The sequence below is a fragment of the Hyperolius riggenbachi genome, chromosome 9, assembly GCF_040937935.1.
Source record: "Hyperolius riggenbachi isolate aHypRig1 chromosome 9, aHypRig1.pri, whole genome shotgun sequence".
NCBI classification, from domain to species: Eukaryota; Metazoa; Chordata; class Amphibia; order Anura; family Hyperoliidae; genus Hyperolius; species Hyperolius riggenbachi.
This window is the reverse complement of record NC_090654.1, coordinates 40,329,843-40,355,747: the sequence shown is the minus strand read 5'-3', so window position 1 is coordinate 40,355,747 and position 25,905 is coordinate 40,329,843. Positions and strand designations below refer to the sequence as shown.

At 44.5% G+C, this 25,905-nt stretch overlaps 1 protein-coding gene across 6 annotated transcripts in view; it reads left to right on the top strand.

The window, feature by feature from the left end:
- The window catches only part of LOC137532262 (calcium/calmodulin-dependent protein kinase type 1-like), a 247,196-nt gene that overhangs the window by 137,998 nt on the left and 83,293 nt on the right, over nucleotides 1-25,905 (top strand). For all 6 annotated transcript variants that reach the window (XM_068252574.1, XM_068252576.1, XM_068252577.1 and 3 more), the window contains one exon: nucleotides 19,175-19,306. In XM_068252574.1, the coding sequence (XP_068108675.1) occupies nucleotides 19,175-19,306 (132 nt within the window). The remainder of the gene's footprint in view (nucleotides 1-19,174; nucleotides 19,307-25,905) is intronic.

Here is a 25,905-nt window from a genome sequence, read left to right as displayed (position 1 = left end):
TTAGTATAACTGTATGTTTAAAAATGAGTAAAATTGATCATAAAAATAAATATAAATAATAGAAAATAGAAATAAGCAGCACATCTGATTCTCCTCTGCTGTGCAGGGGATTACAGGAGACTGTGGTAGCGACGTTTTTTCACCAAAGGTGATCTTTAGGCCGGTTTTACATCTAATTTTTGTGTTGTGGTGGGGATGTGATGCCTGCGGCAGAGTGCGCCCACAGGCTCATATGTATAGTGCCGCCCCCTCCCCACGCCCCTTGCTGCCCCTCACCTAGTGACATACTCCCTGCTGAACAGGAAGTACATCACTGGGATTTCCGTCTTATTCCTGTCGTCTCGTGCATGCGTGCCGCAATGCCGCCAACCTTTTTAAAAGGTAATTGACTTGCATTACTTCGGCTGCCCTGGAAGTCCGGCGGTAACGCACTGTTGACTTTGCGATGGATCAGGCACTTCCGACACAATGTTGTACGTGTGCTAGGCCCCATTTTCTTTGCATTGCCCTGGGTAACACAACACACATGCAGGTATAAAAAGGGCCTCAAAGTAAATCTGTAACTTGTGAAAAAGAAATTGGAAACTCGCCTCATGAGGGGGAAGTGTCTGGTTCCTAATGAGGCTGGTTCCTCCTCAGCCAGCCCGATCCTGCGCTGGCACCCACAAAAAGAACAAAATGATAATTATACTTGCCACTGCACGCAGGCGCATTAGCGGCTTTCCACTCGGGCTACAGAGGAAATGGCCGAGCCTGATCGGGTCCACTCTACTGTGCAGGTGCAGACAGCCCCCGCCTGCGCAGTAGAGCAGACTCGATCTGGCTCGGCTGTTTCAGCCCAAGCAGAAAGCCGCTAGTTCTACTGCCCGAGGCGCTGACAAGCGGACTTTTGGTGGAGCTAGCGCTGGATTGCCTCTGCTGAGGAGGTAAGTATCCCCTAGGGGCACTAAAATTATGAGATGCTGTAAACCATTGCATCTGTAGCCCTACCCCTAACTTGCACTTTCCTGGGATCTTAGTCTTCGTTTCAGTCTTCGGGTTTAAAAGCAAACTATGGAAGTTTAACGTTTTGTCTATTAACCTTATTTTTTAATTTAACTCCCCCCCCCCCCCTTCCCTCAAGAATTTTTCTGTACTATGCAAAAGTATTATGGCTTGTACTTAGTTATCGGTGAGAGTTAAAAGTCCAGACTCAAGTCAGACTTAAAGAGGAACTCTAGTGAAAATAATGTAATAAAAAAAGTGCTTCATTTTTACAATAATTATGTATAAATGATTTAGTCAGTGTTTGCCCATTGTAAAATCTTTTAAATCCCTGATTTATATTCTGACATTTATTACATGGTGACATTTTTACTGCTGGCAGATGATGTAGCTGCTGCATGCTTTTTTAGCAGTTGGAAACAGCTATTTTCCACAATGCAGCAAGGTTTACAGACAGGAAACTGCCAAGAGTAGTACTTTTTCTTGTTTCTTGTGGTAGGGGTTTCACCACAATATCAGCCATACAGTGCCCCCCCCCCTTACGGATGGTCTGTTTGTGAAAAGGAATATATTTCTCATGTAATAGGGGGGTATCAGCTACTGATTGGGATAAAGTTCGATTCCTGGTCGGCGTTTCTCTTTAAAGGATACCACAACTGAAAAAATGAAAGGTGCCGTGGCTAGGGAGGGAAAAAGATACTTACCGCCTCTCTTGTTCCCCACTGTCAGCCGCTGGTCTTTTCCAATAGATACCGGTGTCCGGGCGACTCTTTTGACCTCTAACTCGGACATACTGCGCCGCACATACGCAGTATGTCCGTACTTCACCGCTTCTGCCGGCGCGTAATTTCAGCAGAAGCAAGTTCACATCCTTGGCTCCTCCTTCCGTGGAGCGCAAGACGCTATGAAGGAGGAGCCTAGGGAGTGAATTTGCTTCTGCCGAAATTACGTGCCGGCAGAAGCGGTGAAGTACGGACATACTGCGCATGCACGGCGCAGTATGTCCGGGTTAGAGGTCAGGAGAGTCGCCTAGGCACCGGCATCTATTGGAGAAGACCGGCGGCTGACGACGGGGAACAAGAGAGGCGGTAAGTATCTATCTAATTTTCTCTCCCTAGCCACGTCACCTTTCATTTTTTCAGTTGTGGTATCCTTCTAAGAGAGAGTAATTTGCAGCGTTGAATGTTTAACCCTTACAGTGAGAAAAGGAACACTGGCTACTTCTAAGTAGTCTTAGGACTATGTAAACATGTTTACCTCATTCCGCCACTATCAGTTTAGGTACCCATTAATCTTTACATATCTTGGGATACAGATAGGGCTGGTTCACACTTCGCAATTCTTCAGCGCTTTGCTGCAAATCGCTGCTACTAATGTATCCCTATGGTTACATACGGATAAAAGGACAACAGAGGCGCCAGCAGGATAAAAAAACACTAAAAGAACGTAAAAACCCATCTTGGTAATAGAGGAGGTAGTGGTGGACTTACCTCCTCCAAGCAGAACATACGACAGTGGATTTTCAGTCAAAACAATTTTATTGGATACTCCAAATAAAGTGCAACGTGTTTCCTGGGGACAGACCTGCTTCATCAGGCAATAACAGATGGTAGTAAACAGCATCTGCCAGTATCATCAATGAGCGCCTCTGTTTACTACATCAAGTCCACCCTTGGTGGAGGGTTGTACCCTTCCTTCTTCTTCTACTACAGAGAGCGACTTTTTAATCCTGAGTGGGGTCAGGACAATCTCCCCACCTGCTTTGACAGTGGTTGCCTAATTGGTAACCCTGGTTTGTGAGTATTAAATTAATATTACTCTTCCAATTCTACATTACCAGTACATACTACACTATATTGGGCTCTTGGTGTTCTCTTTTTCTCATCCTATGGATACATACACACTGTAGCGTTTGGGATTTCGAGCAATCGCAAACACTCTGCATGCAGCGCTTCGGGGGGATTGCTCTGTGATTCTCGTTCTACTGAACGGGAATCTTAAGCGCAAATTGCGCTCAATCGTGAGATTTTGGCCGCAAGCGCGGAGCCAAACGCAATTGTGGGCTAGCGGCGCTCCAAGTGCAGAGTGGGAACTAGCCCTTACTGAGACAACAGCAAATAATTTTATTTGTCTCCCATGTTCAGTAATACAGAAAAGGCCATGGTTTGATACAGAACAGTGCATTAAAGGGGAACTGAAGTAAGAGGTATACGGAGGCTGCCATATTTATTTCCATCTAAGCAATGCCAGTTGCCAGGCAGTCCTGCTGATCCTCAGCCTCTAATACTATTAGCCATAGCCCCTGAACAAGCATGCAGCAGATCAAGTGTTTCAGACTTTAAAGTCAGATCTGACAAGACTAGCTGCATGCTTGTTTCTGGTGTTCTTAAGATACTACTGCAGATAAATATACCAGCAGGGCTGCCAGGCAACAGGTATTGATTAAAAGGAAATAAATATGGCAGCCTCTGTAGACCTCTTACTTCAGTTCCCCTTTAAGCAGTGCCTACTAATATCGATCAGTTGATGTGACAGCGGTGGTTGCCATGGGACACAGAACTTTACACCTCCTGATTGCACTTTGCATTGGCTAGTTGTGTAAGCTCTTGTGTCTCTGCCAGAGATGTGTAGTAGCGACCGTACGTTAGTGTCCCCTTAAAGCCTTATCGCTACTTGATAAAGGATGACACCGTCTATTTTCGGCAGCGTTCGTTAGTACATGTGACTGTAAGAGATGCAGATTGACTGTGGTTTTGTCACTTGCTGTGATGAGAGTAGATAATGGAATTTCAAAGTTGATCTTATGTAACTGCGTAACCATGGTGCCTGTTACTTCATTATTTAGCAGAGCACTAAAGATTCAGCAGAGCACTAGACTAAGCGATTCAGAGGTGCTTAACGGAAAGAGGACCTGTACTGTCAAACAGAGCCGGATCATCCACAAGGCAACTTAGGCAGGTGCCTAGGGCTTGGAGAGAGTCTAGGGGCCCGGGATTTATATGCTAGCCCCCAACAAATATTGCCTTAAAAGCTAAGTGGCCATCAAGGGTGGGCCCAAAGTCGTTGCTTGCCTAGGGCACCATTTCACCTTAATCCATCTCTGCTGTCAAAGAGGTTTATTGAAAAAGTATCCTGAGTTTTGTAAAAATATGGACTGTGGGGATCTTCAGTCAGCTCTGGGAGGCCAAAATCTCTAGAAATACCTTTCCTGGAGGAAATATGGGTCTGTGTTTGTCCCAGTGCCAATCATGTGACGAAATGCAGAGGTGTCATGTGACACCTGTTCAATGAGGTTCATGAAACTGACATACCCGACCTAGAATCAGCTAATTGGTTTGTTTGAGCTCTGAACTTTCCCTGCAGCATGGTCACGTGACCAGGGTTTGAACAAGCATGCAGCAGATCAGGTGTTTCTGACATTTTTGTCAGATCTGACAAGATTAGCTGCATGCTTGTTTCTGGTGTGATTCACACTACTGCAGGCAAATAGCTCAGCAGGGCAGCCAGGCAACTGGTATTGCTTAAAAGGAAATCAATATGGCAGCCTCCATATACCTCTCACTACAGTTCTTCTTTTAAGGTTGCACCTTTCGCCAGTCCCTTATGCTGGGAATACACTGTTCTTTTCTGGCTCTCTATTCTCCTCTCGATCGTTTTTGCTGCTCGATTCTGCAGAGGATTCTCTTATCTTCCGCTCCATTTTTCTTATCTTTTTCCATTCACTTCTATCAGAAATCGAGCAGCGAAAGAATCGGAGGGGAGATCGGACATGTCGGAAATGATCTATCGAACCATCTAATTGCCTCAAAAACGAACCGTGTATCCCCAGCATTACTTCTGTTTGAGCTCGCACCTATTTGTTGGCTGACCTATGACCCCCTCCAGGGTCCGTGGGCGACAGGTAGTCTTTACAGATCCTCCCATAGGTGGTATATCTTTGGACTGTATTGGTCATCTTTGCCATTCCATCACGCAGGGTTTCAGCACCACTGATACGTCTGCCTGCGTTATTTCTGTATTATGTTTTATATGTATATATTTTCCAGCCCTGTGATCCTGCTCCTCTGCAGGTCGCCCGTCATCCAATGAGACCTCGGTGTCGGCACAACGCTCCGGTTTCTTAGCAACCGCTTCCAGCGCAGCTTATAACAGGCAGGTAGCGGGGAGGAAAATTCCTCAGCACATTGCAATAATTAGATTCTTTTCTCCGTGGCTCCCTCTCTCCACACCCCCTCATTTAGCGCATTAACCCTTCGTGACTGCCGAGGCCCGTGACTCACTGCGTATCAACAGGCGTGTTGGGCCCGCCGTTCGTTTTTTAATGATAATCTGGCAAGACTTTATTATTATTATTATTATTATTATTATTATTATTATTATTATAGACCTTCTCCGGTGTAATTCAGATCAGGGTTTTGTCCCGTATGCTTTAAAGCGACCGGAACTCAGAACTTCCTCTCTGCTCTAAAAGATGAGCAACAGGATAATAGCCTTTAAAGAAAAAACTTTTCTTTGCTACAGCTGATACAAATCCTGCAATAAGTCTGTTTCTACTTCCTGCTTTAATGGAAGCAGCCATAGGGTTAACATCCTGTGTTTACCAATTAGCTGTTCTGCCGAGGCAGCCAGCTGGCACAACTGAGGGATCGAATTGCAACTCGTGCTTAGTCACAAATGAGGGGAAATTAAACTCTCTAAATGCATGCAGTGTAAATTTCTCTGGTTTACTTGTCACTGATAACCCACATTTATAAGGTTGTCAGAAATAGTTAACAGGACATCCAATCATCTGATTGTCACTGTGCTGTCCTCAATACTCCCTAGACTTGAACCTTAATGGTTCCAAGGCAAGTCCCATCACATAAGCAGCCTCTGATGTTGTTTAGCTATTTCTGCTTCTGGGGCACCCTGTGGCTTAGGAACCTATATTACGGAAGTGTTCTGTTTTAACCATAAATTGGAGTTTTAGCTTTGGCATGTTTTATGTATTGAGAATAAAGCACTTAGTTAGTATATGTGTTTTGTGTGATGGGAATTGCTTTGGAACTGTTGAGCAGCCATAGGAGCTCATTTCAATAGCCGCGATTATTGGCTATAGGCTACAGATAGGGGGCATAGTTTTTATCCGGTGCCCACATTTCCTGTTCTAGCCACTAATCATGGCTACGAGAATGGACACCTGTGGCGGGACACAAACTACTGCAGGGGCTATTTAGCAGCAAATTGGCATGGAAAATGGCGGGGTGGAGGGGGGTTGATTAGTGTTAGGCATCAGTTGGGGGTCAGTAAATGTTAAGCATTTTGCAGCGGGGGGGGGGGGGGGGGGGGGAGTCGGACGGTAATGCTAGGAATACACCATGAGACTTTTTGGCAGGTTGATGGTTTGATAGATAATTTCCGACATGTCCTATCTGATTTTCTATCGTTTTTCTGATTTATTTTTTTCATAGACGTGAATGGAAATGGATCAGAAAATCGATCGGACAGTAAATCTGCTGAAAAATCTCATGGTATATTCCCAGCATTAGGATTGGGCATTGGTAGAGGGAGGGCTTGTGCGAGAGTAGATTAGGTGTAAATACCAGCTACTTTTGCAGCAGGGGGATCATGTATATTTTTGGAAACTCTGAGAATCCCATGTGAATCCCCCATGAGGAGATGGACTAGTCCAAAAACTGTCAGTTCTATCAGATTTTAACTGCTTACTACTTTCGCTGTAGTGGTCGTTTAAATCATTTACACATGCACCATGAAACATGGAAGCACCAGGAAAGCGGTCAGACCAGTGGGTGGACCCACAGCAGTGCTGGTGTACAGCACACAGACTGCTGCCAATGGGGGAAGTGTTATATAATCAGAAAGTCTCGAAGGGAAAAAACCGTGACCGATTATAATTTTTCTGTTGACCAAGGCAAAGTCTGAGAATTCATTTGGCATTTTTGGTAGTACCTATTCAGTAAGGAGTCCTTGGGCAAGACTGCAGGATGGCCTCTTGAGCACGCCCCAGTGGCAGCACCTCTTGAGCACTTTGAGTACAAATGTTAGGAGTATTATGATTGTTCTTATGAATGCCCTTGTCTTTTCCCTGGAGTTCTCCTTTAAGATGTGTAACCTGTTTGGCCCGCTGTCTCTTGAATCCTCCTTGCGTTGCCGCCGTGATGTAACCCGCGTGAGAGGCGAAATCACATTATGCAATGCTCTGATCCGCTCCCGTGACGAGGAATGTTTTCACGCTTTCGGGTCTGTTTGGCATCTCCTCTGGAATGTGTGTCTTCGCCTCTCGGCGTTGGCATGGTTAAGGCGCTCATTAGAGCAGCCCGCTAGCTGGTGTGACGCAAGTGTAACTAGGGCCTTCTAGGCCATCGCTGCTGCTACGCCGTGCCTTCACATGCATTGGAATCGCTGTGATGGTTTCCTAAAAATAAATGAGAATTATACTCCTGTTTCCATGGAGGCAGATGGCTTTGTCAGTCCTCCAATCCGGCAGATCTCTGAGAGGCAGAACGAGAAAAAATAACAGAGCAAACGGTAGCTATGGGAGAGGAACAACAAGGCCCAGAGAACAAGGGGGGCTTTAACCCTTCACTGCCCAGCTCTGGTGGATGGGAAATAGAATGTGTTTGTTTTTTGTTGTTCACTTCTATTTGTGTCTTAATCTGAGTTTTTTTCCTTAATTCCTGTCCCTGTCATTGGCAGGGATAGAGCAGGATCATCCACCAGGCAACCTAGGCAGGTGCTTGGGGCCTAGTGGGTTTGAGGGGGCCCACCTGCCGCAACCTTTGACCACTCTTCACTTCAGCTTACCAAAAACACCACAAGGGATCCTCAAGTCTATCTTGCCTAGGGCTTCATTACATCTTAATCCATCTCTGCCACCCTTGCAACTTGGGTGAAACCTGGATGACGTGGGGTTTTTCACTTCTCCATGCTACTTTAGTTGCTGTCTCTGTCCCTATTCGTGGAAACCCACGCAGACACGGGGAGACCCACGCAGACACGGGGAGACCCACGCAGACACGGGGAGACCCACGCAGACACGGGAGACCCACGCAGACACGGGGAGACCCACGCAGACACGGGGAGACCCACGCAGACACGGGGAGACCCACGCAGACACGGGGAGACCCACGCAGACACGGGAGACCCACGCAGACACGGGGAGACCCACGCATACAAACTCTTTGCAACTAGTTCTCTGCCTGAGATTCCAAGCAGGAACCTAGCCAGGGACGTATTAAATCATGACCCCCCCCCCCCTTCCACAGCAAAACTTTATTGGGACTCCCCAATGTTTACACCCTTTCCTTTGCCTACCCCTGGTGACCCTCACAGCCTGGGGGCCCATCTTGATGGGTCATACAAGTGTGGACATTGTACTCTTAACTCCCATAACAAGTATAGCCTCAAAAACACCTGCTCTGAAGGATGGACCCGTTTATCAGAGGGAGTGCAGTAGTATTAGTTGGGGTCCCTTTTCAGCTCTGAGCCCCCCTGCGATTAAAGGGGCTGCTCGCCTGTGGTTACGCCCCTGGACCTAGCGCTGCAAGGCAAGAGTGTTATCCACTCCGCCTCCGTGCTGCCCAATACGAAGAGACTGTGGATGCTGCCATTACGAAGCTCGATCTAAGTAAAAAAAAGTTACCAAGCCAGAAGGAGTCTGAGACCAGGTTTTTGAAGAGATCACAGAGGAGAAACCGAGAGCCCAATATAGTGCAGTCTGGACCAAACAAAGTTGTTGTCAACTTAAATCTTAGAATTATTACATAAGGTAGAGTGATCCTCAAAGGTGAACAATGCAGGAGCAGTTAGGTGGATCAAACCTGACCCCACTCAGGTTAACCCTTTAGCAGCCAATTTATTTAGAGTCTTGCAAGTGCTCCTGGCCAATTTTATTTTAGCATTTTTTTTTTATTTGCTATATTTCCTTGCTACTAATTAGTACTGCCGAAACGTGTATTTATGACCACTTGTCACTAGGGGGCAGTGTAAGACAATAACAGAGGGCTTCTGCTTTCAGTTTCTATAGTTTCTGCTAGCTGAGAGACGTCAAAGCATTCCAAGAATTTACATCACAATGAGTTCTGCCGACTGCGTTCAAAAGCAGTGCACTTATCTCAAACGAGATAACTCTATTGAAGCTGCTAATGAGTTAAAGTCTCTCTCTGTAGTAGTTGGAAGCATGGGGTAACACCATTCCACCGAGGGCAGACGATAGATAATGTAGCAATTAAAGGTGTATTATGGCGAAAATTTTTAAAATTTAAAATATGTGCAAACATATTATACAGATAAGAAGTACGTTTTTTCCAGAGTAAAATGATCCATAAATTACTTTTCTCCTATGTTGCTGTTACTTACAGTAGGTAGTAGAAATCTGACAGAAGCAACAGGTTTTGGACTAGTCCATCTCTTCATAGGGGATTCTCAGGGATTTATTTATTTTCAAAAGCACTTAGTGAATGGCAGTTGCTCTGTCCAACTGCCAAAAAACTGTGTGGCGAGCAGGGAAGCTGGCCAGCATCATTGTTTAACTGCTTTTTAGGGAATATTGATACGTGGGATGGAAGGTCTTACTTACCAAGAAAGGTTAGATAAACTGGCGTCTCTAGTCTACTTTAGGGGACCCAACGCATACCCCCATAGACACTTTCAGCTGTGCTGCAAAACGGAACAAATGTCTGCTTTCACCTTGTTTAAACCCCCACAAGCCTTATATCCATGGATAGGTAAGCATGTCCTGTAACGAATTTTGAGATTTTCGGTAAAAAAAAAAGGTTTAAATTGGCCACGTAGAAGCTGCCGAACGGCCTAAATCTCTGGTCCGTCGGCCATGTTGGTTCTGCTGTGCAGGTTGTTTTCTTCCTCCTCATTGGAGGGTTTGTTAGCTGCAAACAAAAGCTGGCACGCCCCCACATAACAATCCCTCCAATGAGGAGGAAGAAACTACCAGCAGAGCAGAACAAAGATGGCCGACGGACCCGAAATTGCGGCCGTTCGGCGGCTCCTATACAGTCAGTTAAGTTGTTGTTTTTTTTACCGAAAACCGCAAAATTTGTTAGAGGGCATGATTAGCTACCCGGGGATATAAGGCTTGTGGGGGTTTAAACAAGCAAACGGAAGAAATTTGTTCCGTTTTGCAGCACAGCTGAAAGTGTCTATTGGGAATTTGCGTTGGGTCCCCTAAAGTAGACTAGAGCCAAACTGGGTTTATTTAGTCTAGAGAAAAGACGCCTTAGAGGGGATCTAATTAACATGTATAAATACATCAGAGGGCAATATAATAGCTTGGCGGATGAGCTTTTTGTCCCTAGGCGTTCTCAAAGAACTAAAGGACATGATCTGCGCATGGAGGGAAAACGTTTTAGCCATTTATTGAGGAAAGGGTTCTTTACCGTAAGAGTGATTAAGATGTGGAATGCATTGCCACAGGAAGTAGTTATGGCAAACTCTATACCTGCATTTAAAGGGGGCTTAGATGCTTTCCTTGCGTTGAAAGACATCCATGGCTACAATTACTAGGTTATGCCGAATGATGTTGATCCAGGGATTTTATCTGATTGCCATCTGGAGTCGGGAAGTAATTTTTCCCTTTTGGGGCTAATTGGACCATGCCTTGTAAGGGTTTTTTCGCCTTCCTCTGGATCAACAGGGATATGTGAGGGAGCAGGCTGGAGATGTACTTTGTTCTCTGGTTGAACTCTATGGACGTATGTCTTTTTTTCAACCCAAATAACTATGTAACTATGTAACTATCTTTATAAAGAATAAAAGCCTTGCTGAGAATCTACCATGAAGAGATGGACTAGTCCAAAACCTGTCGCTTCTGTCAGATTTCTACTACCTACTGTAAGTGACAGCAGCATAGGAGAAAAGTAATTTATGGCTCATTTACTCTGGAAAAAATGTACTTCCTTTTTGTCTGTTTGCACATATTTTACAATTATTTGCCACAGTGCCCCTTTAATAAAGGCTAAGTGGCAACAAGAGTAATACACACTAAACACTGTTTAAAAAGGTGGAAGCGGTGGACTTTCCTCTGAACAGAAGACACTAATGGTCTAATTTGGGAAGAACAAGCTCAGGGTGAACTCCCACTTGTGACGTTTCACAGGGCTAAACCTGCTTCCACAGAGAAAATATAGGAGTATCTGCAAAAAAAAATTGCATTTGGTTCCTCAGTAGGCTGCAGTTGCGGGTCCTGCAGCCATTTTTGTAGAGTTTGTGCTTCAATGCAAAGTTTATGTGTGGAAAAGATCTGCGAGTGGCAGGAAAGGGATGAATAATTGTTGTGGTAAGCACAGTAACGAGGGCTGCCCCGCAGGGACGCTGTATCGTGGAGATGAGGCTGTCTGTTGTGCCTTGCTGTATACACAGAGCTCACACCTCTGGGACGGGTATATTTCTGCCTAGTGTTACGAGGTGGCACGGGTTTACCACACAGCCAGCGTTGCATGAAAGTGTCTGAGAGGTTTTCCCCAGAGCAGTCAGACGCTTCAAAATAACTGAGAGCATTAACACAAAATAGGACTGCTGTAGTTTATGCAATGTGTGCATTTTTCAGGGTTTTCCAGTGCATAAAAGGCTTACTGACATAATGGCAAAAAGGATATTATTATACTAGAACTGTGACATAGCAGTGACCTCTTCTGCAGCACTGTACAGAGTACACAGTCAGGTTACTGACTGTGCTCAGAGGAGCTCACAATCTAATCCCTGCCATAGTCTGTCTTATTATTATTAATAATAATAATATTTGTATATATATAACACTTCATCTGCAGCACTTTACAGAGTACATAGTCATGTCACGGACTGACCTCAGAGGAGCTCACAATCAAATCCCCATTATAGTCCTAGTCTAATGTCCAATATTATTATTATTATTATTATTATTATTATTATGTATTTATATAGCACTGACATCTTATGCAGCTCTTTACAGAGTACATAATCATGTCACTGACTGTCCTCAGAGGAGCTCACAATCTAATCCTACCATAAGTCAGTCGAATTTCCTACCATATTATTATAATTAAGTATTTATATAGCACTGATATTTTCTGCAGCACTTTACAGAATACATAGTCCTGTCACAGACTGTCCTCAGAGGAGCTCACAATCAATTCACAACATAGCCATAGTCTTATGTCCTACCATATTATTAAGTATTTATATAGTACTGGCATATTCTACAGCACATTACAGAGTACATAGTCATGTCAATGATGTGTCCTCAGAGGAGCTCACATTCTATTACTACCATAGTTATAATGTCCTACCATATTTTTATTATTATTATTATTATTATTATTATTATTATGCATTTATATAGCACTGACATCTTCTGCAGCATGTTACAGAGCACATAGTCCTTACACTGACTGTCCTCAGAGGAGCTCACAATCTAATCCTACCATAGTCATATTTATCACAGGCGGCGACAGCTTTAGTCGTGTCAGGTGATCTCTATGGAATCTTTGCTTGGTGGTAGTTCTGAAACCAGTAGAAAATATACCTGATCTCCCAGAATGTTCTGAGAGGAACATTCCACATAACTAAAGAGCTTAGGCTAAGCTTCAATGGGTGGGTGGGGCTACATTCAATATATAGTAATCTACAGATATATAGGCGGTGTTTCTGATGCTGAAACACGAAAATTACTGTAAATGTGGGTACCCTGAATAATGTACTGCATTCTACTATATGTCACTACAGGTTTTCTTTAAGTTTAGCAGTGGCACTGTGTTATATAGAGGGGCCACAGACAGGATCTGAAGGACTTGTTTAACCACTTCCTGTCCCATGACGTGAAAATAAGTTTCTGCACTCTCCTCCCTACAAAATCTCAGATAACACTGTTTATTTATCTCTGACCTGATAACGTGATGTTATCAGGTCAGTGTTGAAAAGGAATTACAGCAAACACTCTCCTCCTCCCAGGGAATTCAATGGCAGAGTTAATTAGTAAACGAGTGTAAAATACACATTCCAGGAGCCGACCGTAGCAGATAGTATACATTACTTAATTGTTACATCTATTACATTATCAAAACAAATGAACTATTTAAATAAACAGGAGGGATGGACAAATAAAATGTGTGGGTTAATAGAACTGTTTACATTTAAGCTATAATGTATGAAAGTGGTTATATTAAAAGTAATCAGAGCTGAGCTGAATGGGGAAAATGACCAGGGTAGGGAAGTGGTTAAAGCTAAATATGATGGCATATTATTTCCTCCTCATGAATATTTGCTTTGACCCGGCGCTCTTGTCATTCCGTAGATCACAGCATTTTCTTAAGCTTTGTTTTTTTTCTCTTTTAGCCAGCGCAGCGACCTCCTTCCTCGCAGACGTCTATAAATAAAGGCTGCGCATTATTAGTCCGGAGCATATGGAGCAGTAGTCATAGCTGCCTGCTCCTATTATAGAGATGTCTGCTGCTCATCCAGGGAGATCGAGAGGCCCAGGAGAGCCCAGTAATAGAGCCGTCAAGGGAGAGCCGCTCAGGCTTATCTGTACACCTCAGGAAGACGCTGCCCCTGCTGGCTAGTTATCGGGGTGACAGGTCCTCCGAGGCTCGCTCTGGCACGAAGGAGCTTTGTCGTAGTCACTCTCAGATGCTGAACAGTCTCTCGGGGCCGAGCGAGGAAACTGGCTCTCGGCAGATAGTTGACAAAGTAAATCCGGGAAGTGCCTTTCTGAATGCTACCTCCAGTTTATGAATGCTGGGTAGGAGACCACAGCAACCAATCAGTTGATTTAATGGAAATTTTAAGCAAAGACTTCAGTGGCCAGTTACTTACCTGGTGCCTGAAGTCTTCCTGGTCCTTCGCCGTCGTTCTGAGATGCTCGGTTCCTCCGTTGTTTCGCTCTGAACACTGTGCTGCGGTGTCTATCGTGATCCTGTGGATGGGGGCATTCTGGGCTTCCACAGTAAGTAAAGTTGCTACTGTGCAGGATGCTCCTGGGCGTGGGAGTGCGATTGAGGAGGCCGGCGCTGGGCATGTGCACTGGCAAGGCGACTAGCCAAGCTGCCCAGATTACAGAGAGGGACAACTGGGGAACGGAACGGCGCGGAATGATGGTGGGGGACCAGGGAGACTTCAGGCAGCTGGAAAAAGCCCCAGGTAAGTTTAGGGCAACTAGAGTTTTCACTTTAAAGGGTGTTTGTTTCACAGTGTGTGTTTACAAAGCTCTATCTACCCCTCCACAGATCGGCTGGTGCAGTAGCTCACCTGCTCACCTGCCGCCTTAAATCTGTAGAGCTCTGAAAAAAACGATTTCCCGGATTTTTGTTTGGCAAGGCCAAACAATGGACCTGAAGGTCGCCATACATCTAGAGATGATGGGCAGATTCCACCCAGAGACAAATCTCTCTCTGATCGAATTTGATCGGAGAGAGATCTGTTGGCTGCCCATACACGGCTACACTGCAGGCCAATTCCCATCAATTTTATGCTGAAATCAATCAGGAATCAGCCTTGTGACACCGCATCTGACCACCTTGCCGTTCAGACGTTGTCCCCCTTATGCCCAGTGCAAGTTCTACATTAACACACTCTGAGCGCACTCTATACTTCATACATGCGCGCCACCTGGTTGCCTAGTAACGTAGCCAATCATGTGTGACATCTGATGTTATATGCGCACCCTTACTAGGCAACCATGTGGCGCGCGTGTTTGAAGAACAGAGTGTGCCCAGAGCCAGCGGAGGCCACACACAGGTAATGTATATTGCACTGGGCACCAGGGGGGAGGGACGACATTGGGGGGACAGCGCCGGGGGTTCCATCGTGTTTGTCAATTGTCCCAAAATTGTACGCCGTTACTGCCGCGCACCTGATTGAGCAAGTCGGCCCAACATCTTGCAGCATGTGTGATCGACTTATGCAACCAATTTCGTCCAGAAGTTGGCTGCATTGTTGGTCGGGCATGCACTTGGCGGCACCTATTTTCATCCAATTTGATTTATAATAATCAAATTGGATGGTCGATTGGCCACCAAGTCGCCTGATGTATGGCCACCTTAAAGAGGAACTCCAGTTAAAATGTAATAAAAAAAGTGCTTCATTTTTACAATAATTATGTATAAATGATTGTCAGTGGTTTCCCATTGTAAAATCCTTCCTCTCCCTAACTTGCATTCTGACATTTTACCACGTGGTGACAGGTGATGTCATCGTAAGGAGATGCTGCTTGCTTTTTTGGCAGTTGGACCCAGCTGTAAACAGCTGTTATGTCCCACAGTGCAATGAGGTTCACAGACAGGAAACTGTCAGGACCATGGTCCTGACATCACACTGTGGGAGGGATTTCACCACAATATCGGCCATACAGAGCCCCTTGATGATCCGTTTGTGAAAAGAAATAGATTTCTCATGGGAAAGGGGGTATCAGCTACTGATTGGGATGAAGTTCAATTCTTGGTCACGGTTTCTCTTTAAGATAAAATTATGTGAACCTAGGTTACAAGATGTAAGCTCTCTGTTTATGTTGAGCACTTCCTAACCAGCCTGCAGCCACCGCCGCTGACTCCGCCAGCTACAGTCTCTCTATGTTTTTCTCTAACAAGCAGGAAACGCACAGTAGGATAAATATATCTGCTGCTATACACTAGCAGTCCCAGATGCACAAATTGCTTCAGGGCAGTTAAAGCATTTGACTTTTTTACAGCGTCCCCTTTCTATCCTCAACTGAGGAATGAGCCTCTCTGGAGCTGAGTTACGAAGATGGAGGCAAGGAATACCAGAGCAAAAATGCCAGTTGCCCAGGGCATCCAGTTAGAATTCTTCCTTCATGTTACAGCTGAATTCTGATTGGTTGTTCTTGGCAGTTGCTCTGGTATTGATTCAGTTTTGTTTGTACCTTTCTTGATAAGCTGGCTCCTGGTATGACCCTCAGGGTTGCAGTGACATGTAAACAGTACCTCTTGGGCTTAGAGAATAGGTTTGATCGGAACAGTCAAATTCTGATTTGGTCAAAATTCGGCGTTCCGCAGCCAAATACTGAACTTTGTGTTTTGATTTTCATGTTCAAGGTTATTTTCTATTGAGGTCAGTGTGGTCAGTAGTTCTGCCAATGCGAAAATTGTCTTCGGAAACCATTTTCAGCAAGCACGGCTTTAACACAGTGGCTAGGAAAGTGAAAAAATGCTTCTGAAACAAGAATTTTCGGCAAACAGGGAAACCAACAAGATGGCCGTCGGGGAAACTCCGGTCCCCAGAGGCCATGTTAGAGTGGCAGAACGAGCGGTTTTCCACGGGCATTGTGGGCAGGGTTGCTCAAATCCGAATTCGGGAGACATCCGGATAGTTCTATCCGGATATCTGCCAGTAAAGCTGTGCGGCCGGGGAGGGGGGACACAATCTTGCTTGTATGACGTCTTCTTCGGTCCGTCCCTGGCGCCTCCCACGATGCGGTCCAAGCGGCGGTCACGTTTTTACAAACACTTCCTCCTTCCAGGTTGGAGGAAGTGTTTGTAGTCACGTGACCGGCGCATGGAACGCATCGTGGGAGGTGCCAGGGACGGACCGAATAAGACGTCATACAGGTAAGATTGCCCCCCGCCCAGCCCGCACAGCTTTACTGGGAGGTATCCGGATAGAACTATCCGGATGTCTCCCGAATTCGGAGATGCCTCGGTTCCCCCCCCCCCCCCAATTCATGTTCTGCCACTTTAGTGAGGCTCCAGGAGACCAGGCAATCCCAGGCGGCCATTTTTTTTACATCACTATGGGCTAAAAATTCTTGTTTTAGAAGCCAATTTTCCCTTTCCCAGGCATTGTGTTAACACAGTGTATGCTTAGAATTTTTGTTTCCGAATCCAATTTGCACATCAGTAGAATGGAACGCAGTACTCAATACAGTGTAATTTCCGATTTTTGTGATTTTTACTCAGTTCAATTTTCACATGGGAATTCAACCATTCTATCAACTGTTCCGATTCCGAGGGCTCATCCCTTTTTAGAGAGCAATGTTCTTGAGTGTGACAGCACAGCTCACTGGTGTGGACAGACCCTTCCAGGCTACCCTCACCAGCATGTCGCTTCTCTTGGGTCATTACCCAACGTTACGTTATGTGACAGGTCACCACAGTTGAAGAGCTTCTCGTTCAGCCATATGATTGCTCTGAGGCTTCTGGCATGTGTGCAGCGTTGTTCATGGCTGCTTGAGACAGAGCAGAATTATGGCAGAGTACAGGGTGGGCCATTTATATGGATACACATTAATAAAATGGGAATAGTTGGTGATATTAACTTCCAGTTTGTGGCACATGATGCTACATGATGATGTGTTTCCCTCTTTATGCACTGTAGCTGGCACGTTCCCTCAGTTTTTCCAGCAAGATGGTGCACCACCACATTATGGGTGTCAGGTCCGAGCATTCCTAGATGAACAGTTTCCTGGAAAGTGTATTGGTCGTCATGGGCCAGTTGAATGGCCCCTAAGGTCCACCGATCTGACCCCCTTAGACTTTTATCTTTGAGGTCATCTGAAGGCAATTGTCTATGCTGTGAAGATACGAGATGTGCAGCACCTGAAACTACGTATACTGGAAGCCTGTGCTATCATTTCTCCTGCGATGTTACTATCAGTGTGTGAAGAGTGGGAGAAGAGGGTTGCATTGACAATCCAACACAATGGGCAGCACACTGAACACATTTTATAAGTGGTCAGAAACTTGTAAACAACTCATGAAAGAATAAAGTTAAAACCAAGCACACCATTGTTTTTCTTGTGAAATTCCCAATAAGTTTGATGTGTCACATGACCCTTTTCCTATTGAAAAAACAAAAGTTGGATTAAAAATGGCCGACTTCAAAATGGTCACCACCATCTTGAAAAGTTTTCCCCCTCACATATAGTAGTAATGTGCCACAAACAGGAAGTTAATATCGCCAACCATTCCGATTTTATTAAGGTGTATCCATATAAATGGCCCACCCTGTATATAGATATTTCTATAGTCCTGTAGTCCCAGGTTCAATTCCAGACCACGCACTTTATGCATTCAGTTTATATGTTCTGCCTGTGTGGGTGTCCACCCGGCACTCTGGTTTCCTCCCTTATGCCAGAAACTTGTTCTGTTGGTATGCAGGAGGGCCGACTGGGAGCCGTGGAATGTGAGGTCACACGATGGATAGGAAAAATAAATCCTCTCGGGCAACTGAATTGATACACTTGGCTGATTGGGGGTAGAGTAGGCTGCATCTACATATAGCCAAGGGGGTAGTATAGGCTGCATCTGCATGTTACCAATGGGAGTAGTGTAGGCTGCATCTACATATAACCAATGGGGGTAGTGTAGGCTGCATCTGCATATAACCAATGGGGGTAGTGTAGGCTGCATCTACACATAACCAATGGTGGTAGTATAGACTGCATCTACACATAACCAATGGCTGCAGTATAGGCTGCATCTACACATAACCAATTGCGGCAGTATAGGCTGCATCTACACATAACCAATGGCGGCAGTATAGGCTGCATCTACACATAACCAATGGTGGCAGTATAGGCTGCATCTACACATAACCAATGGCGGCAGTATAGGCTGCATCTACACATAACCAATGGCAGCAGTATAGGCTGCATCTACACATAACCAATGGCAGCAGTATAGGCTGCATCATACACATAACCAATGGTGGCAGTATAGGCTGCATCTACACATAACCAATGGCGGCAGTATAGGCAGCATCTGCACATAAGCAATGGCGGCAGTATAGGCAGCATCTGCACATAACCAATGGCGGCAGTATAGGCTGCATCTACACATAACCAATGTCGGCAGTATAGGCTGCATCTACACATAACCAATGGCAGCAGTATAGGCTGCATCTACACATAACCAATGGCGGCAGTATAGGCTGTATCTACATGTAAGCAATAGCGGTAGTGTAGGCTGCATCTGCATATAACCAATGGAGGTAGTGTGGGCTGCATCTGCAAATAACCAATGGGGGTAGTGTTGGCAGCACCTGCATGTAACCAATGGGGGTAGTGTAGGCTGCATCTACACATAACCAAAGGGGTAGTGTAGGCTGCATCTACACATAACCAATGGGGGTAGTGTAGGCTTCATCTGTATATAACTAATGGGGGGTCGTAAAATATGTCACGAGCTGATGATTTAAACTAGTTCTTTACTGCAAAACCTTCACCTTCCTTTTGTTTCCTTATTTACAGAGGGGCTTTTTCTGAGGTAGTCCTGGCGGAGGAGAAGAAGACACAGAAGCTGGTAGCGATAAAGTGCATCCCCAAAAAAGCTCTGGAGGGGAAGGAGACGAGCATCGAGAATGAGATCGCCGTATTGCGGAAGTAAGCACGCTCTCTTTCCTGTCCTTTCTGTGTTGAACGTTAGCTGTGTAGCTGTAAGACAGCCCATTCCCGTTAGAACATGCGGGGTCAGCACGGGTGAGCAGCCTATTAGATCTTAACATGACAAGATGGGTAGCCTGATTCCTGCAGATAGCTCACAGTTCCCTGCAAGGCTCCTGACTTCTCTGAATCATTCTCGGCAGGGCTGCTGGTGTACGGAAGCTGCTCTCTGCTCTCCTGGATTTGTTTACATCTGTTTACAGCTCTGGTTTAACCACTTGAGCCCCAGAGGTATATACCTCTATAGTGACCAGGTCATTTTTTACAATTCAGCACTTCACAACTTTAATGGTTTATTGCGCGGTCATACAACTTGGCACCCAAATTAATTTCCCCCCCTTTTCCTCTCACAAATAGAGCTTTCTTTTGGTGCCAATTGATAGCTGCTGTAATTGTCAGGTGTTTTTTTTTTCAGTCTTTTTATTTATTTATTTGCATCCCCCCCACCCTCCTCCTGCGAGCGCAAGCTCCTGTCTAATTTCGCGAGATGACACCATATGGCGTCCTGGAGGAACAATCTTCTAACTGTAATATTAAATAACGCAGGAAGAAGTGAAGGCAAGACTAAATAAATTAAAAATAGACAAGGCACCTGGCCCGGATGGCATGCATCCTCGGGTCCTAAGGGAATTAAGTTCAGTTATAGATAAACCCCTTTATCTTATCTTTTGCGACTCTCTTGAAACTGGCAGAGTCCCAGTGGATTGGCGTACAGCCCACGTTTTCCCATTATTTAAGAAGGGCAAAAAATCTGATCCAGGAAATTATAGACCTGTAAGTTTAACATCAGTTGTATGCAAACTATTTGAGGGGTTACTAAGAGATACTATACATGACTTCATAGTAGAAAATAATCTTATTTCTCAGCATCAACATGGGTTTACTAAAGACAGGTCCTGTTTGACTAACATGCTCAGCTTTTATGAGGTAGTGAATGCTAATATGGATATTGGGAATGCTGTAGATGTGATATACTTGGACTTTGCAAAGGCCTTCGACACTGTTCCCCACAAAAGTCTGGTGCAAAAGTTGAGGATGCAAGGACTGGGGAAGAGTCTGTGTTCATGGATAGGGAACTGGCTAATGGACAGAAAACAAAGAGTTGTGGTCAATGGATCGTACTCAAAATGGGAGACTGTTCGCAGTGGGGTCCCACAGGGGTCTGTTCTGGGTCCAGTGCTCTTCAATTTATTTATTAATGACCTAGTAGATGCAGTAGTGAGCAATGTTGCTATTTTTGCAGATGATACAAAATTGTGCAGAATCATAAACTCTCAGGAAGATAGTGTCATATTGCAACAGGATCTGGATAGGATGGCTATATGGGCACATACATGGCAGATGAAATTCAATGTTGACAAATGTAAGGTCATGCATTTTGGACGTACTAATGGTCTAGCACCATACAAAATAAATGGGATACAGTTGGGGACATCAAACTTGGAGAAGGACTTAGGAGTACTCATTGACAACAAGTTAAATAATCGTACTCCATGCCAAGCAGCTGCAGCTAAAGCTAACAAAATTTTGGGATGCATTAAAAGGGAAATAAAAACTTGAGATGCTAGCATAATATTGCCCCTGTTTAACTCTCTAGTAAGGCCACATCTGGAATATGGAATTCAGTTCTGGGCACCACATTACAAAAAAGATATTGCAGTTTTAGAGCAGGTGCAGAGACGAGCAACAAAATTTGATGCGTGGGATGGAAGGTCTCACTTATCGAGAAAGGTTAGATAAACTGGGTTTATTTAGTCTAGAGAAAAGACGCCTTAGAGGGGATCTAATTAACATGTATAAATACATCAGAGGGCAGTATAATACCTTGGCGGATGAGCTTTTTGTCCCTAGGCCTTCTCAAAGGACTAGAGGACATGAGCTGCGCATGGAGGAAAAACGTTTTAGCCATTTATTTAGGAAAGGGTTCTTTACAGTTAGAGTGATTAAGATGTGGAATGCATTGCCACAGGAAGTCGTTATGGCAAACTCTATACCTGCATTTAAAGGGGGCTTAGATGCTTTCCTTGCGTTGAAAGACATCCATGGCTACAATTGCTAGGTAATGCCTAATGATGTTGATCCAGGGATTTTATCTGATTGCCATCTGGAGTCGGGAAGGAATTTTTCCCTTTAGGGGCTAATTGGACCATGCCTTGTAAGGGTTTTTTCTCCTTCCTCTGGATCAACAGGGATATGTGAGGGAGCAGGCTGGTGTTGTACTTTATACTGGTTGAACTCGATGGACGTATGTCTTTTTTCAACCAAAATAACTATGTAACTATGTAACTATGTAAGGGTGCCACTCTGTGGCCGCCGATCGACGTTAGGCAGTCGCAGAGTGGTTAAGGTACATATACACGTCCAACAAAGTGCATGACTAACACCACGACATGACCAACGCCATGACAAATAATTTACATGACTTATATTTTCCACGCACCAACCAACTAATTTAAAGAGACTCTGAAGTCTCAAAAAAAAAGTTTTTACTTCATTAGCACTAATGCCCTACCTAAAACACCACGGCTGAAATCGCTATTAAACCTCCCAAATCTCAGGGCAAAAGTCGACGACATTCTCTTCAATCGGTGCTAATCGCCGCCTCTCCCCCGCCCCTCTCAGTGAAAGAAGACTGCGAGGGGCAGGGAGAGGAGCTGATTGACGGGAGTTGAGGCAAAGCTACAGCCCAAAGCTCTGCCTCTACTAGGAAGCGCTGCCCAAATCTCCCCCCAGGGGGGTTTAATAGCAATTTCAGCTGCAGGGATGCTTCGTTTCAGGTAGGGCATTATTAGTGCTAATGAAGTTACTTAAAGGGAACCTTAACTGAACGGGGGGTAAAGAGTTTCACTTACCTGGGGCTATTACCAGCCCCCTGCAGCAGTCCTGTGCCCTCGGCGCCGCTCTGGAATCCTCTGGTCCCCCGCTGTCACTTAGTTTCGTTTTTGACGACTCGCCAGTCGCCGGCCGCCATGCGTATTATTGGACGCATTCACCAATGCAATTAGCGCTATTGCGGACCGCAACGCGTACAAAAATACGCGTTGCCGCATATATACGCGTGCGGAATGCGGCAACGCGTATTTTTGTACGCGTTGCGGTCCGCAATAGCGCTAATTGCATTGGTGAATGCGTCCAATAATACGCATGGCGGCCGGCGACTGGTGAGTCGTCAAAAACGAAACTAAGTGACAACGGGGGACCAGAGGATTCCAGAGCGGCACCGAGGGCACAGGACTGCTGCAGGGGGCTGGTAAAAGCCCCAGGTAAGTGAAACTCTTTACCCCCCGTTCAGTTAAGGTTCCCTTTAAGTAAAAATGTGGGTTTTTTTTGAGAATTCAAAGTCTCTTTAATATAATACGGTAACATTTTGTAAAGCGCTTTTCTCCCATAGGACTCAAAGCGCATACATACTGCGGACGGCACGACATGAGCGCATTCTAAACAAGTACGTCGTTCAAACGACTTTGTACACATTTGGCCACCTGCACGATATCGGCCCAACAAACTGCCTGTTATCAGTCGCTCGCCTAGTCGTACACAAGCCTGTTTGTCATCTGATTTTGGTCTGTTGGATGACAATCAGGCGGTAATCTTTGCAAATACATTAGATGTCCCTGGCTGGGCTGTACAAAGCTGGGAATACACGTTGCGTTTTTTCGCTCAAGCTCTTCCTTTTTTTTGTAATTTGACAAAACCGATCCAATTTTTTGGTTGATTGGAAATTCCAAAGAAGTTGTGTTCGAAATTGCTGTAGTTTTGTAAAAAAAAACGAAACAAAAGACTTATATAGTGAAAAAGATGGTTGGATTGAAAAACATTTCACACAACTTTTTTTTGATTTTTAAAAATATTTTTAGTATTTTTAATACGGATTACTCAAAGTTAAGAGCACTGTACATCTATCAATATCTCAATATCTTTCAATATGCCACCATCATTCTCCGACCCTCTTCCCTGCAAAACAGATCATTTTAAAATGCCTGTTTTTCTGTTTCTCCATTGAAATAAGATGTATACCAAATACCATACAGTGATATTTTATTATAATGCTACCCAACAATCACTTTTCCACGTATATTATTTTTACATTACATACCACACCATTTCCAAATTTATTTTTTTAATGCACTTTTTTTTTTTTTTTTTTTTTAATTCCATCCTTTCTGTAGTTTTATACAAGCAATAAAGTTTGGTATGTACTAAATAGTTCCATATAATTAATTCATGTTGCATATAATTTACAATCTGTTACTTAACCTACAATTTTTTGCAAAGTTGGTCTGGTTTTCCAAACAAGTCAAATCACAAAAAAAGGGAAATTCAGATTTCTCTGACAAATTAATGTAACGAGTGTAGCCACCTTTAGGGCTGGAACCCACAGGAGCGCTTTTGGCAGCACTGCGATACGCTAGCACGTTGCCAAAACGCTGGGCTAATGTTAATGGATGGGGCAACTTCCACAGGAGCGTTTGCGTTTCCCAGAAACGCAAACGCAGGACATGCAGCATTTTGGGAGCGTTAGCGCTTCAATGTAAAGTATTGAAACGCTCAGCAAAACCTAAACTGAGCGGTTTTGCTAGCGTTTTGCGGTTCAGCACACTGTAACAAAATGAAAAATAATTCACAGAACCAATCAAGATAAAAACGCTACGCAACCGCTGAGCAAAAAAATACAATGTTGCAAAACGAGACCAAAAACACGCATGAATCCGCTTGCAAACCGCTCACACAAAACGCTAGCGGTTGCGTTTCGCGTTTGCTGATTTCAGTGGGTTCCAGGCCTTATACTGTAGCTTGGATTCTGCAGAATTGCAGCCTATAAAAAGCACAGTCTTCCTGATTTTGGGCAGCCGTGCAGCATAGCATGGGTTAGTGGATCATAGAGAGGAACCGTTTTTACAATATTTTACAATATTCATTTGTAGATTTATTTAGTCAGTGTTTGCACATTGTAAAATCTTTCCTCACCCTGATTTACATTCTGACATTTATCACTGGTGGTGACCTCTTTAGTCCTGCCAGGAGATTTGTACAGAATGTTTGTTACTGGGAGTTCTACGTACAGATAGAGATACTGCTTGCTTGGCAGTTGGAAAAAGACATTTCCCACAATGCAATGGGGTTCACAGACAGCAAACTGGCAGGACCATGGTCATGACATCACACCGTGGGAGTGTTTCACCACAATATCAGCCACACAGACCCTCCCTGATGATCTATTGGCGAACAGGTAAAGATTTCTGGTGGGAAAGGGGGTATCAGCTACTGATTGGGATGAAGTTTAATCCTGAGTTAAAGTTCCACTTTAAAGGGAACCTGAGGCGAGATGGATATGGAGGCTGCCATATTTATTTCCTTGTAAACAATGCCAGTTTCCTGGCAGCCCTATTTGTCTTCTGGCATAAATAGTGTCTGAGTCACAACCCTGGAACAAGCATGTGGCTAATCCAGTAAAACCTGAGTCAGAGTACCTGATCTGCATGATTGTTCAGGGTCTATGGCTAAAAATATTAGAGGCAGAGGATCAGGAGGACTGCCAGGCAATGTGCATTGTTAAAAAGGAAATGCATATGGCAGCCTCCATATCCGGCTCACCTCGGGTTCCCTTTAATGTACTCTAAAGATCTCCGCAGTCAGAATAGCTCCCATATCGTTAGGAATGGTACGTGTACCAGGAGATGCCCATTAGCTCTTGTCTGTGCTATGAGAAGGCTGCATAAAACTGCACAGTGATATAAAATAATTGAAATAGGCCATCCTCCTGCACAGATGGGTTTCCATGGCGACACCGTAAACCCTGCATGATCTGCACCAAGTAGGGTACCACAGGTCACATCAGGCTTTGGAGTTGTCTCTGCTAGTCTTTGACTGAACAAAAACCTCCCATTTCAAAAGAAACGTTTGTAATGGTGCCCACTAATGATCCAATCTTCTTAGTCCAATCTTGCTAAATCTATGCAGTACAAAGGTAGTCTGAGTGAATGTACTGTGGATGAATATTTTAGGTAGTCCCTCATATAACATAGAAACCGTAAGATTGGATAAAAGGTATTGGGCTGATTTATTACTTGCACAAACAGCGCGGTTTAATATATGCATGCACGCTATGCACGGTCCTGGCAGCGCAGTGAGCGCTCTTAAAGAGGAACTCCAGTGAAAATAATGTAATAAAAAAAGTGCTTCATTTTTACAATAATTATGTATAAATGATTTAGTCAGTGTTTGCCCATTGTAAAATCTTTTAAATCCCTGATTTACATTCTGACATTTATCCCCATTTTTTACTGCTGGCAGGTGATGTAGCTGCTGCTTGCTTTTTTGGCAGTTGGAAACCGCTGTAAACAGCTATTTCCCACAATGCAACAAGGTTCACAGACAGGAAACTGCCAGGACATGTTCTTCAGTTTCTTGTGGCAGGGGCTTCACCACAATATCAGCCATACAGCGCCCTGATGATCCGTTTGTGAAAAGGAATAGATTTCTCATGTAAAAGGGGGTATCTGCTACTGATTGGGATAAAGTTCAATTCTTGGTCGGAG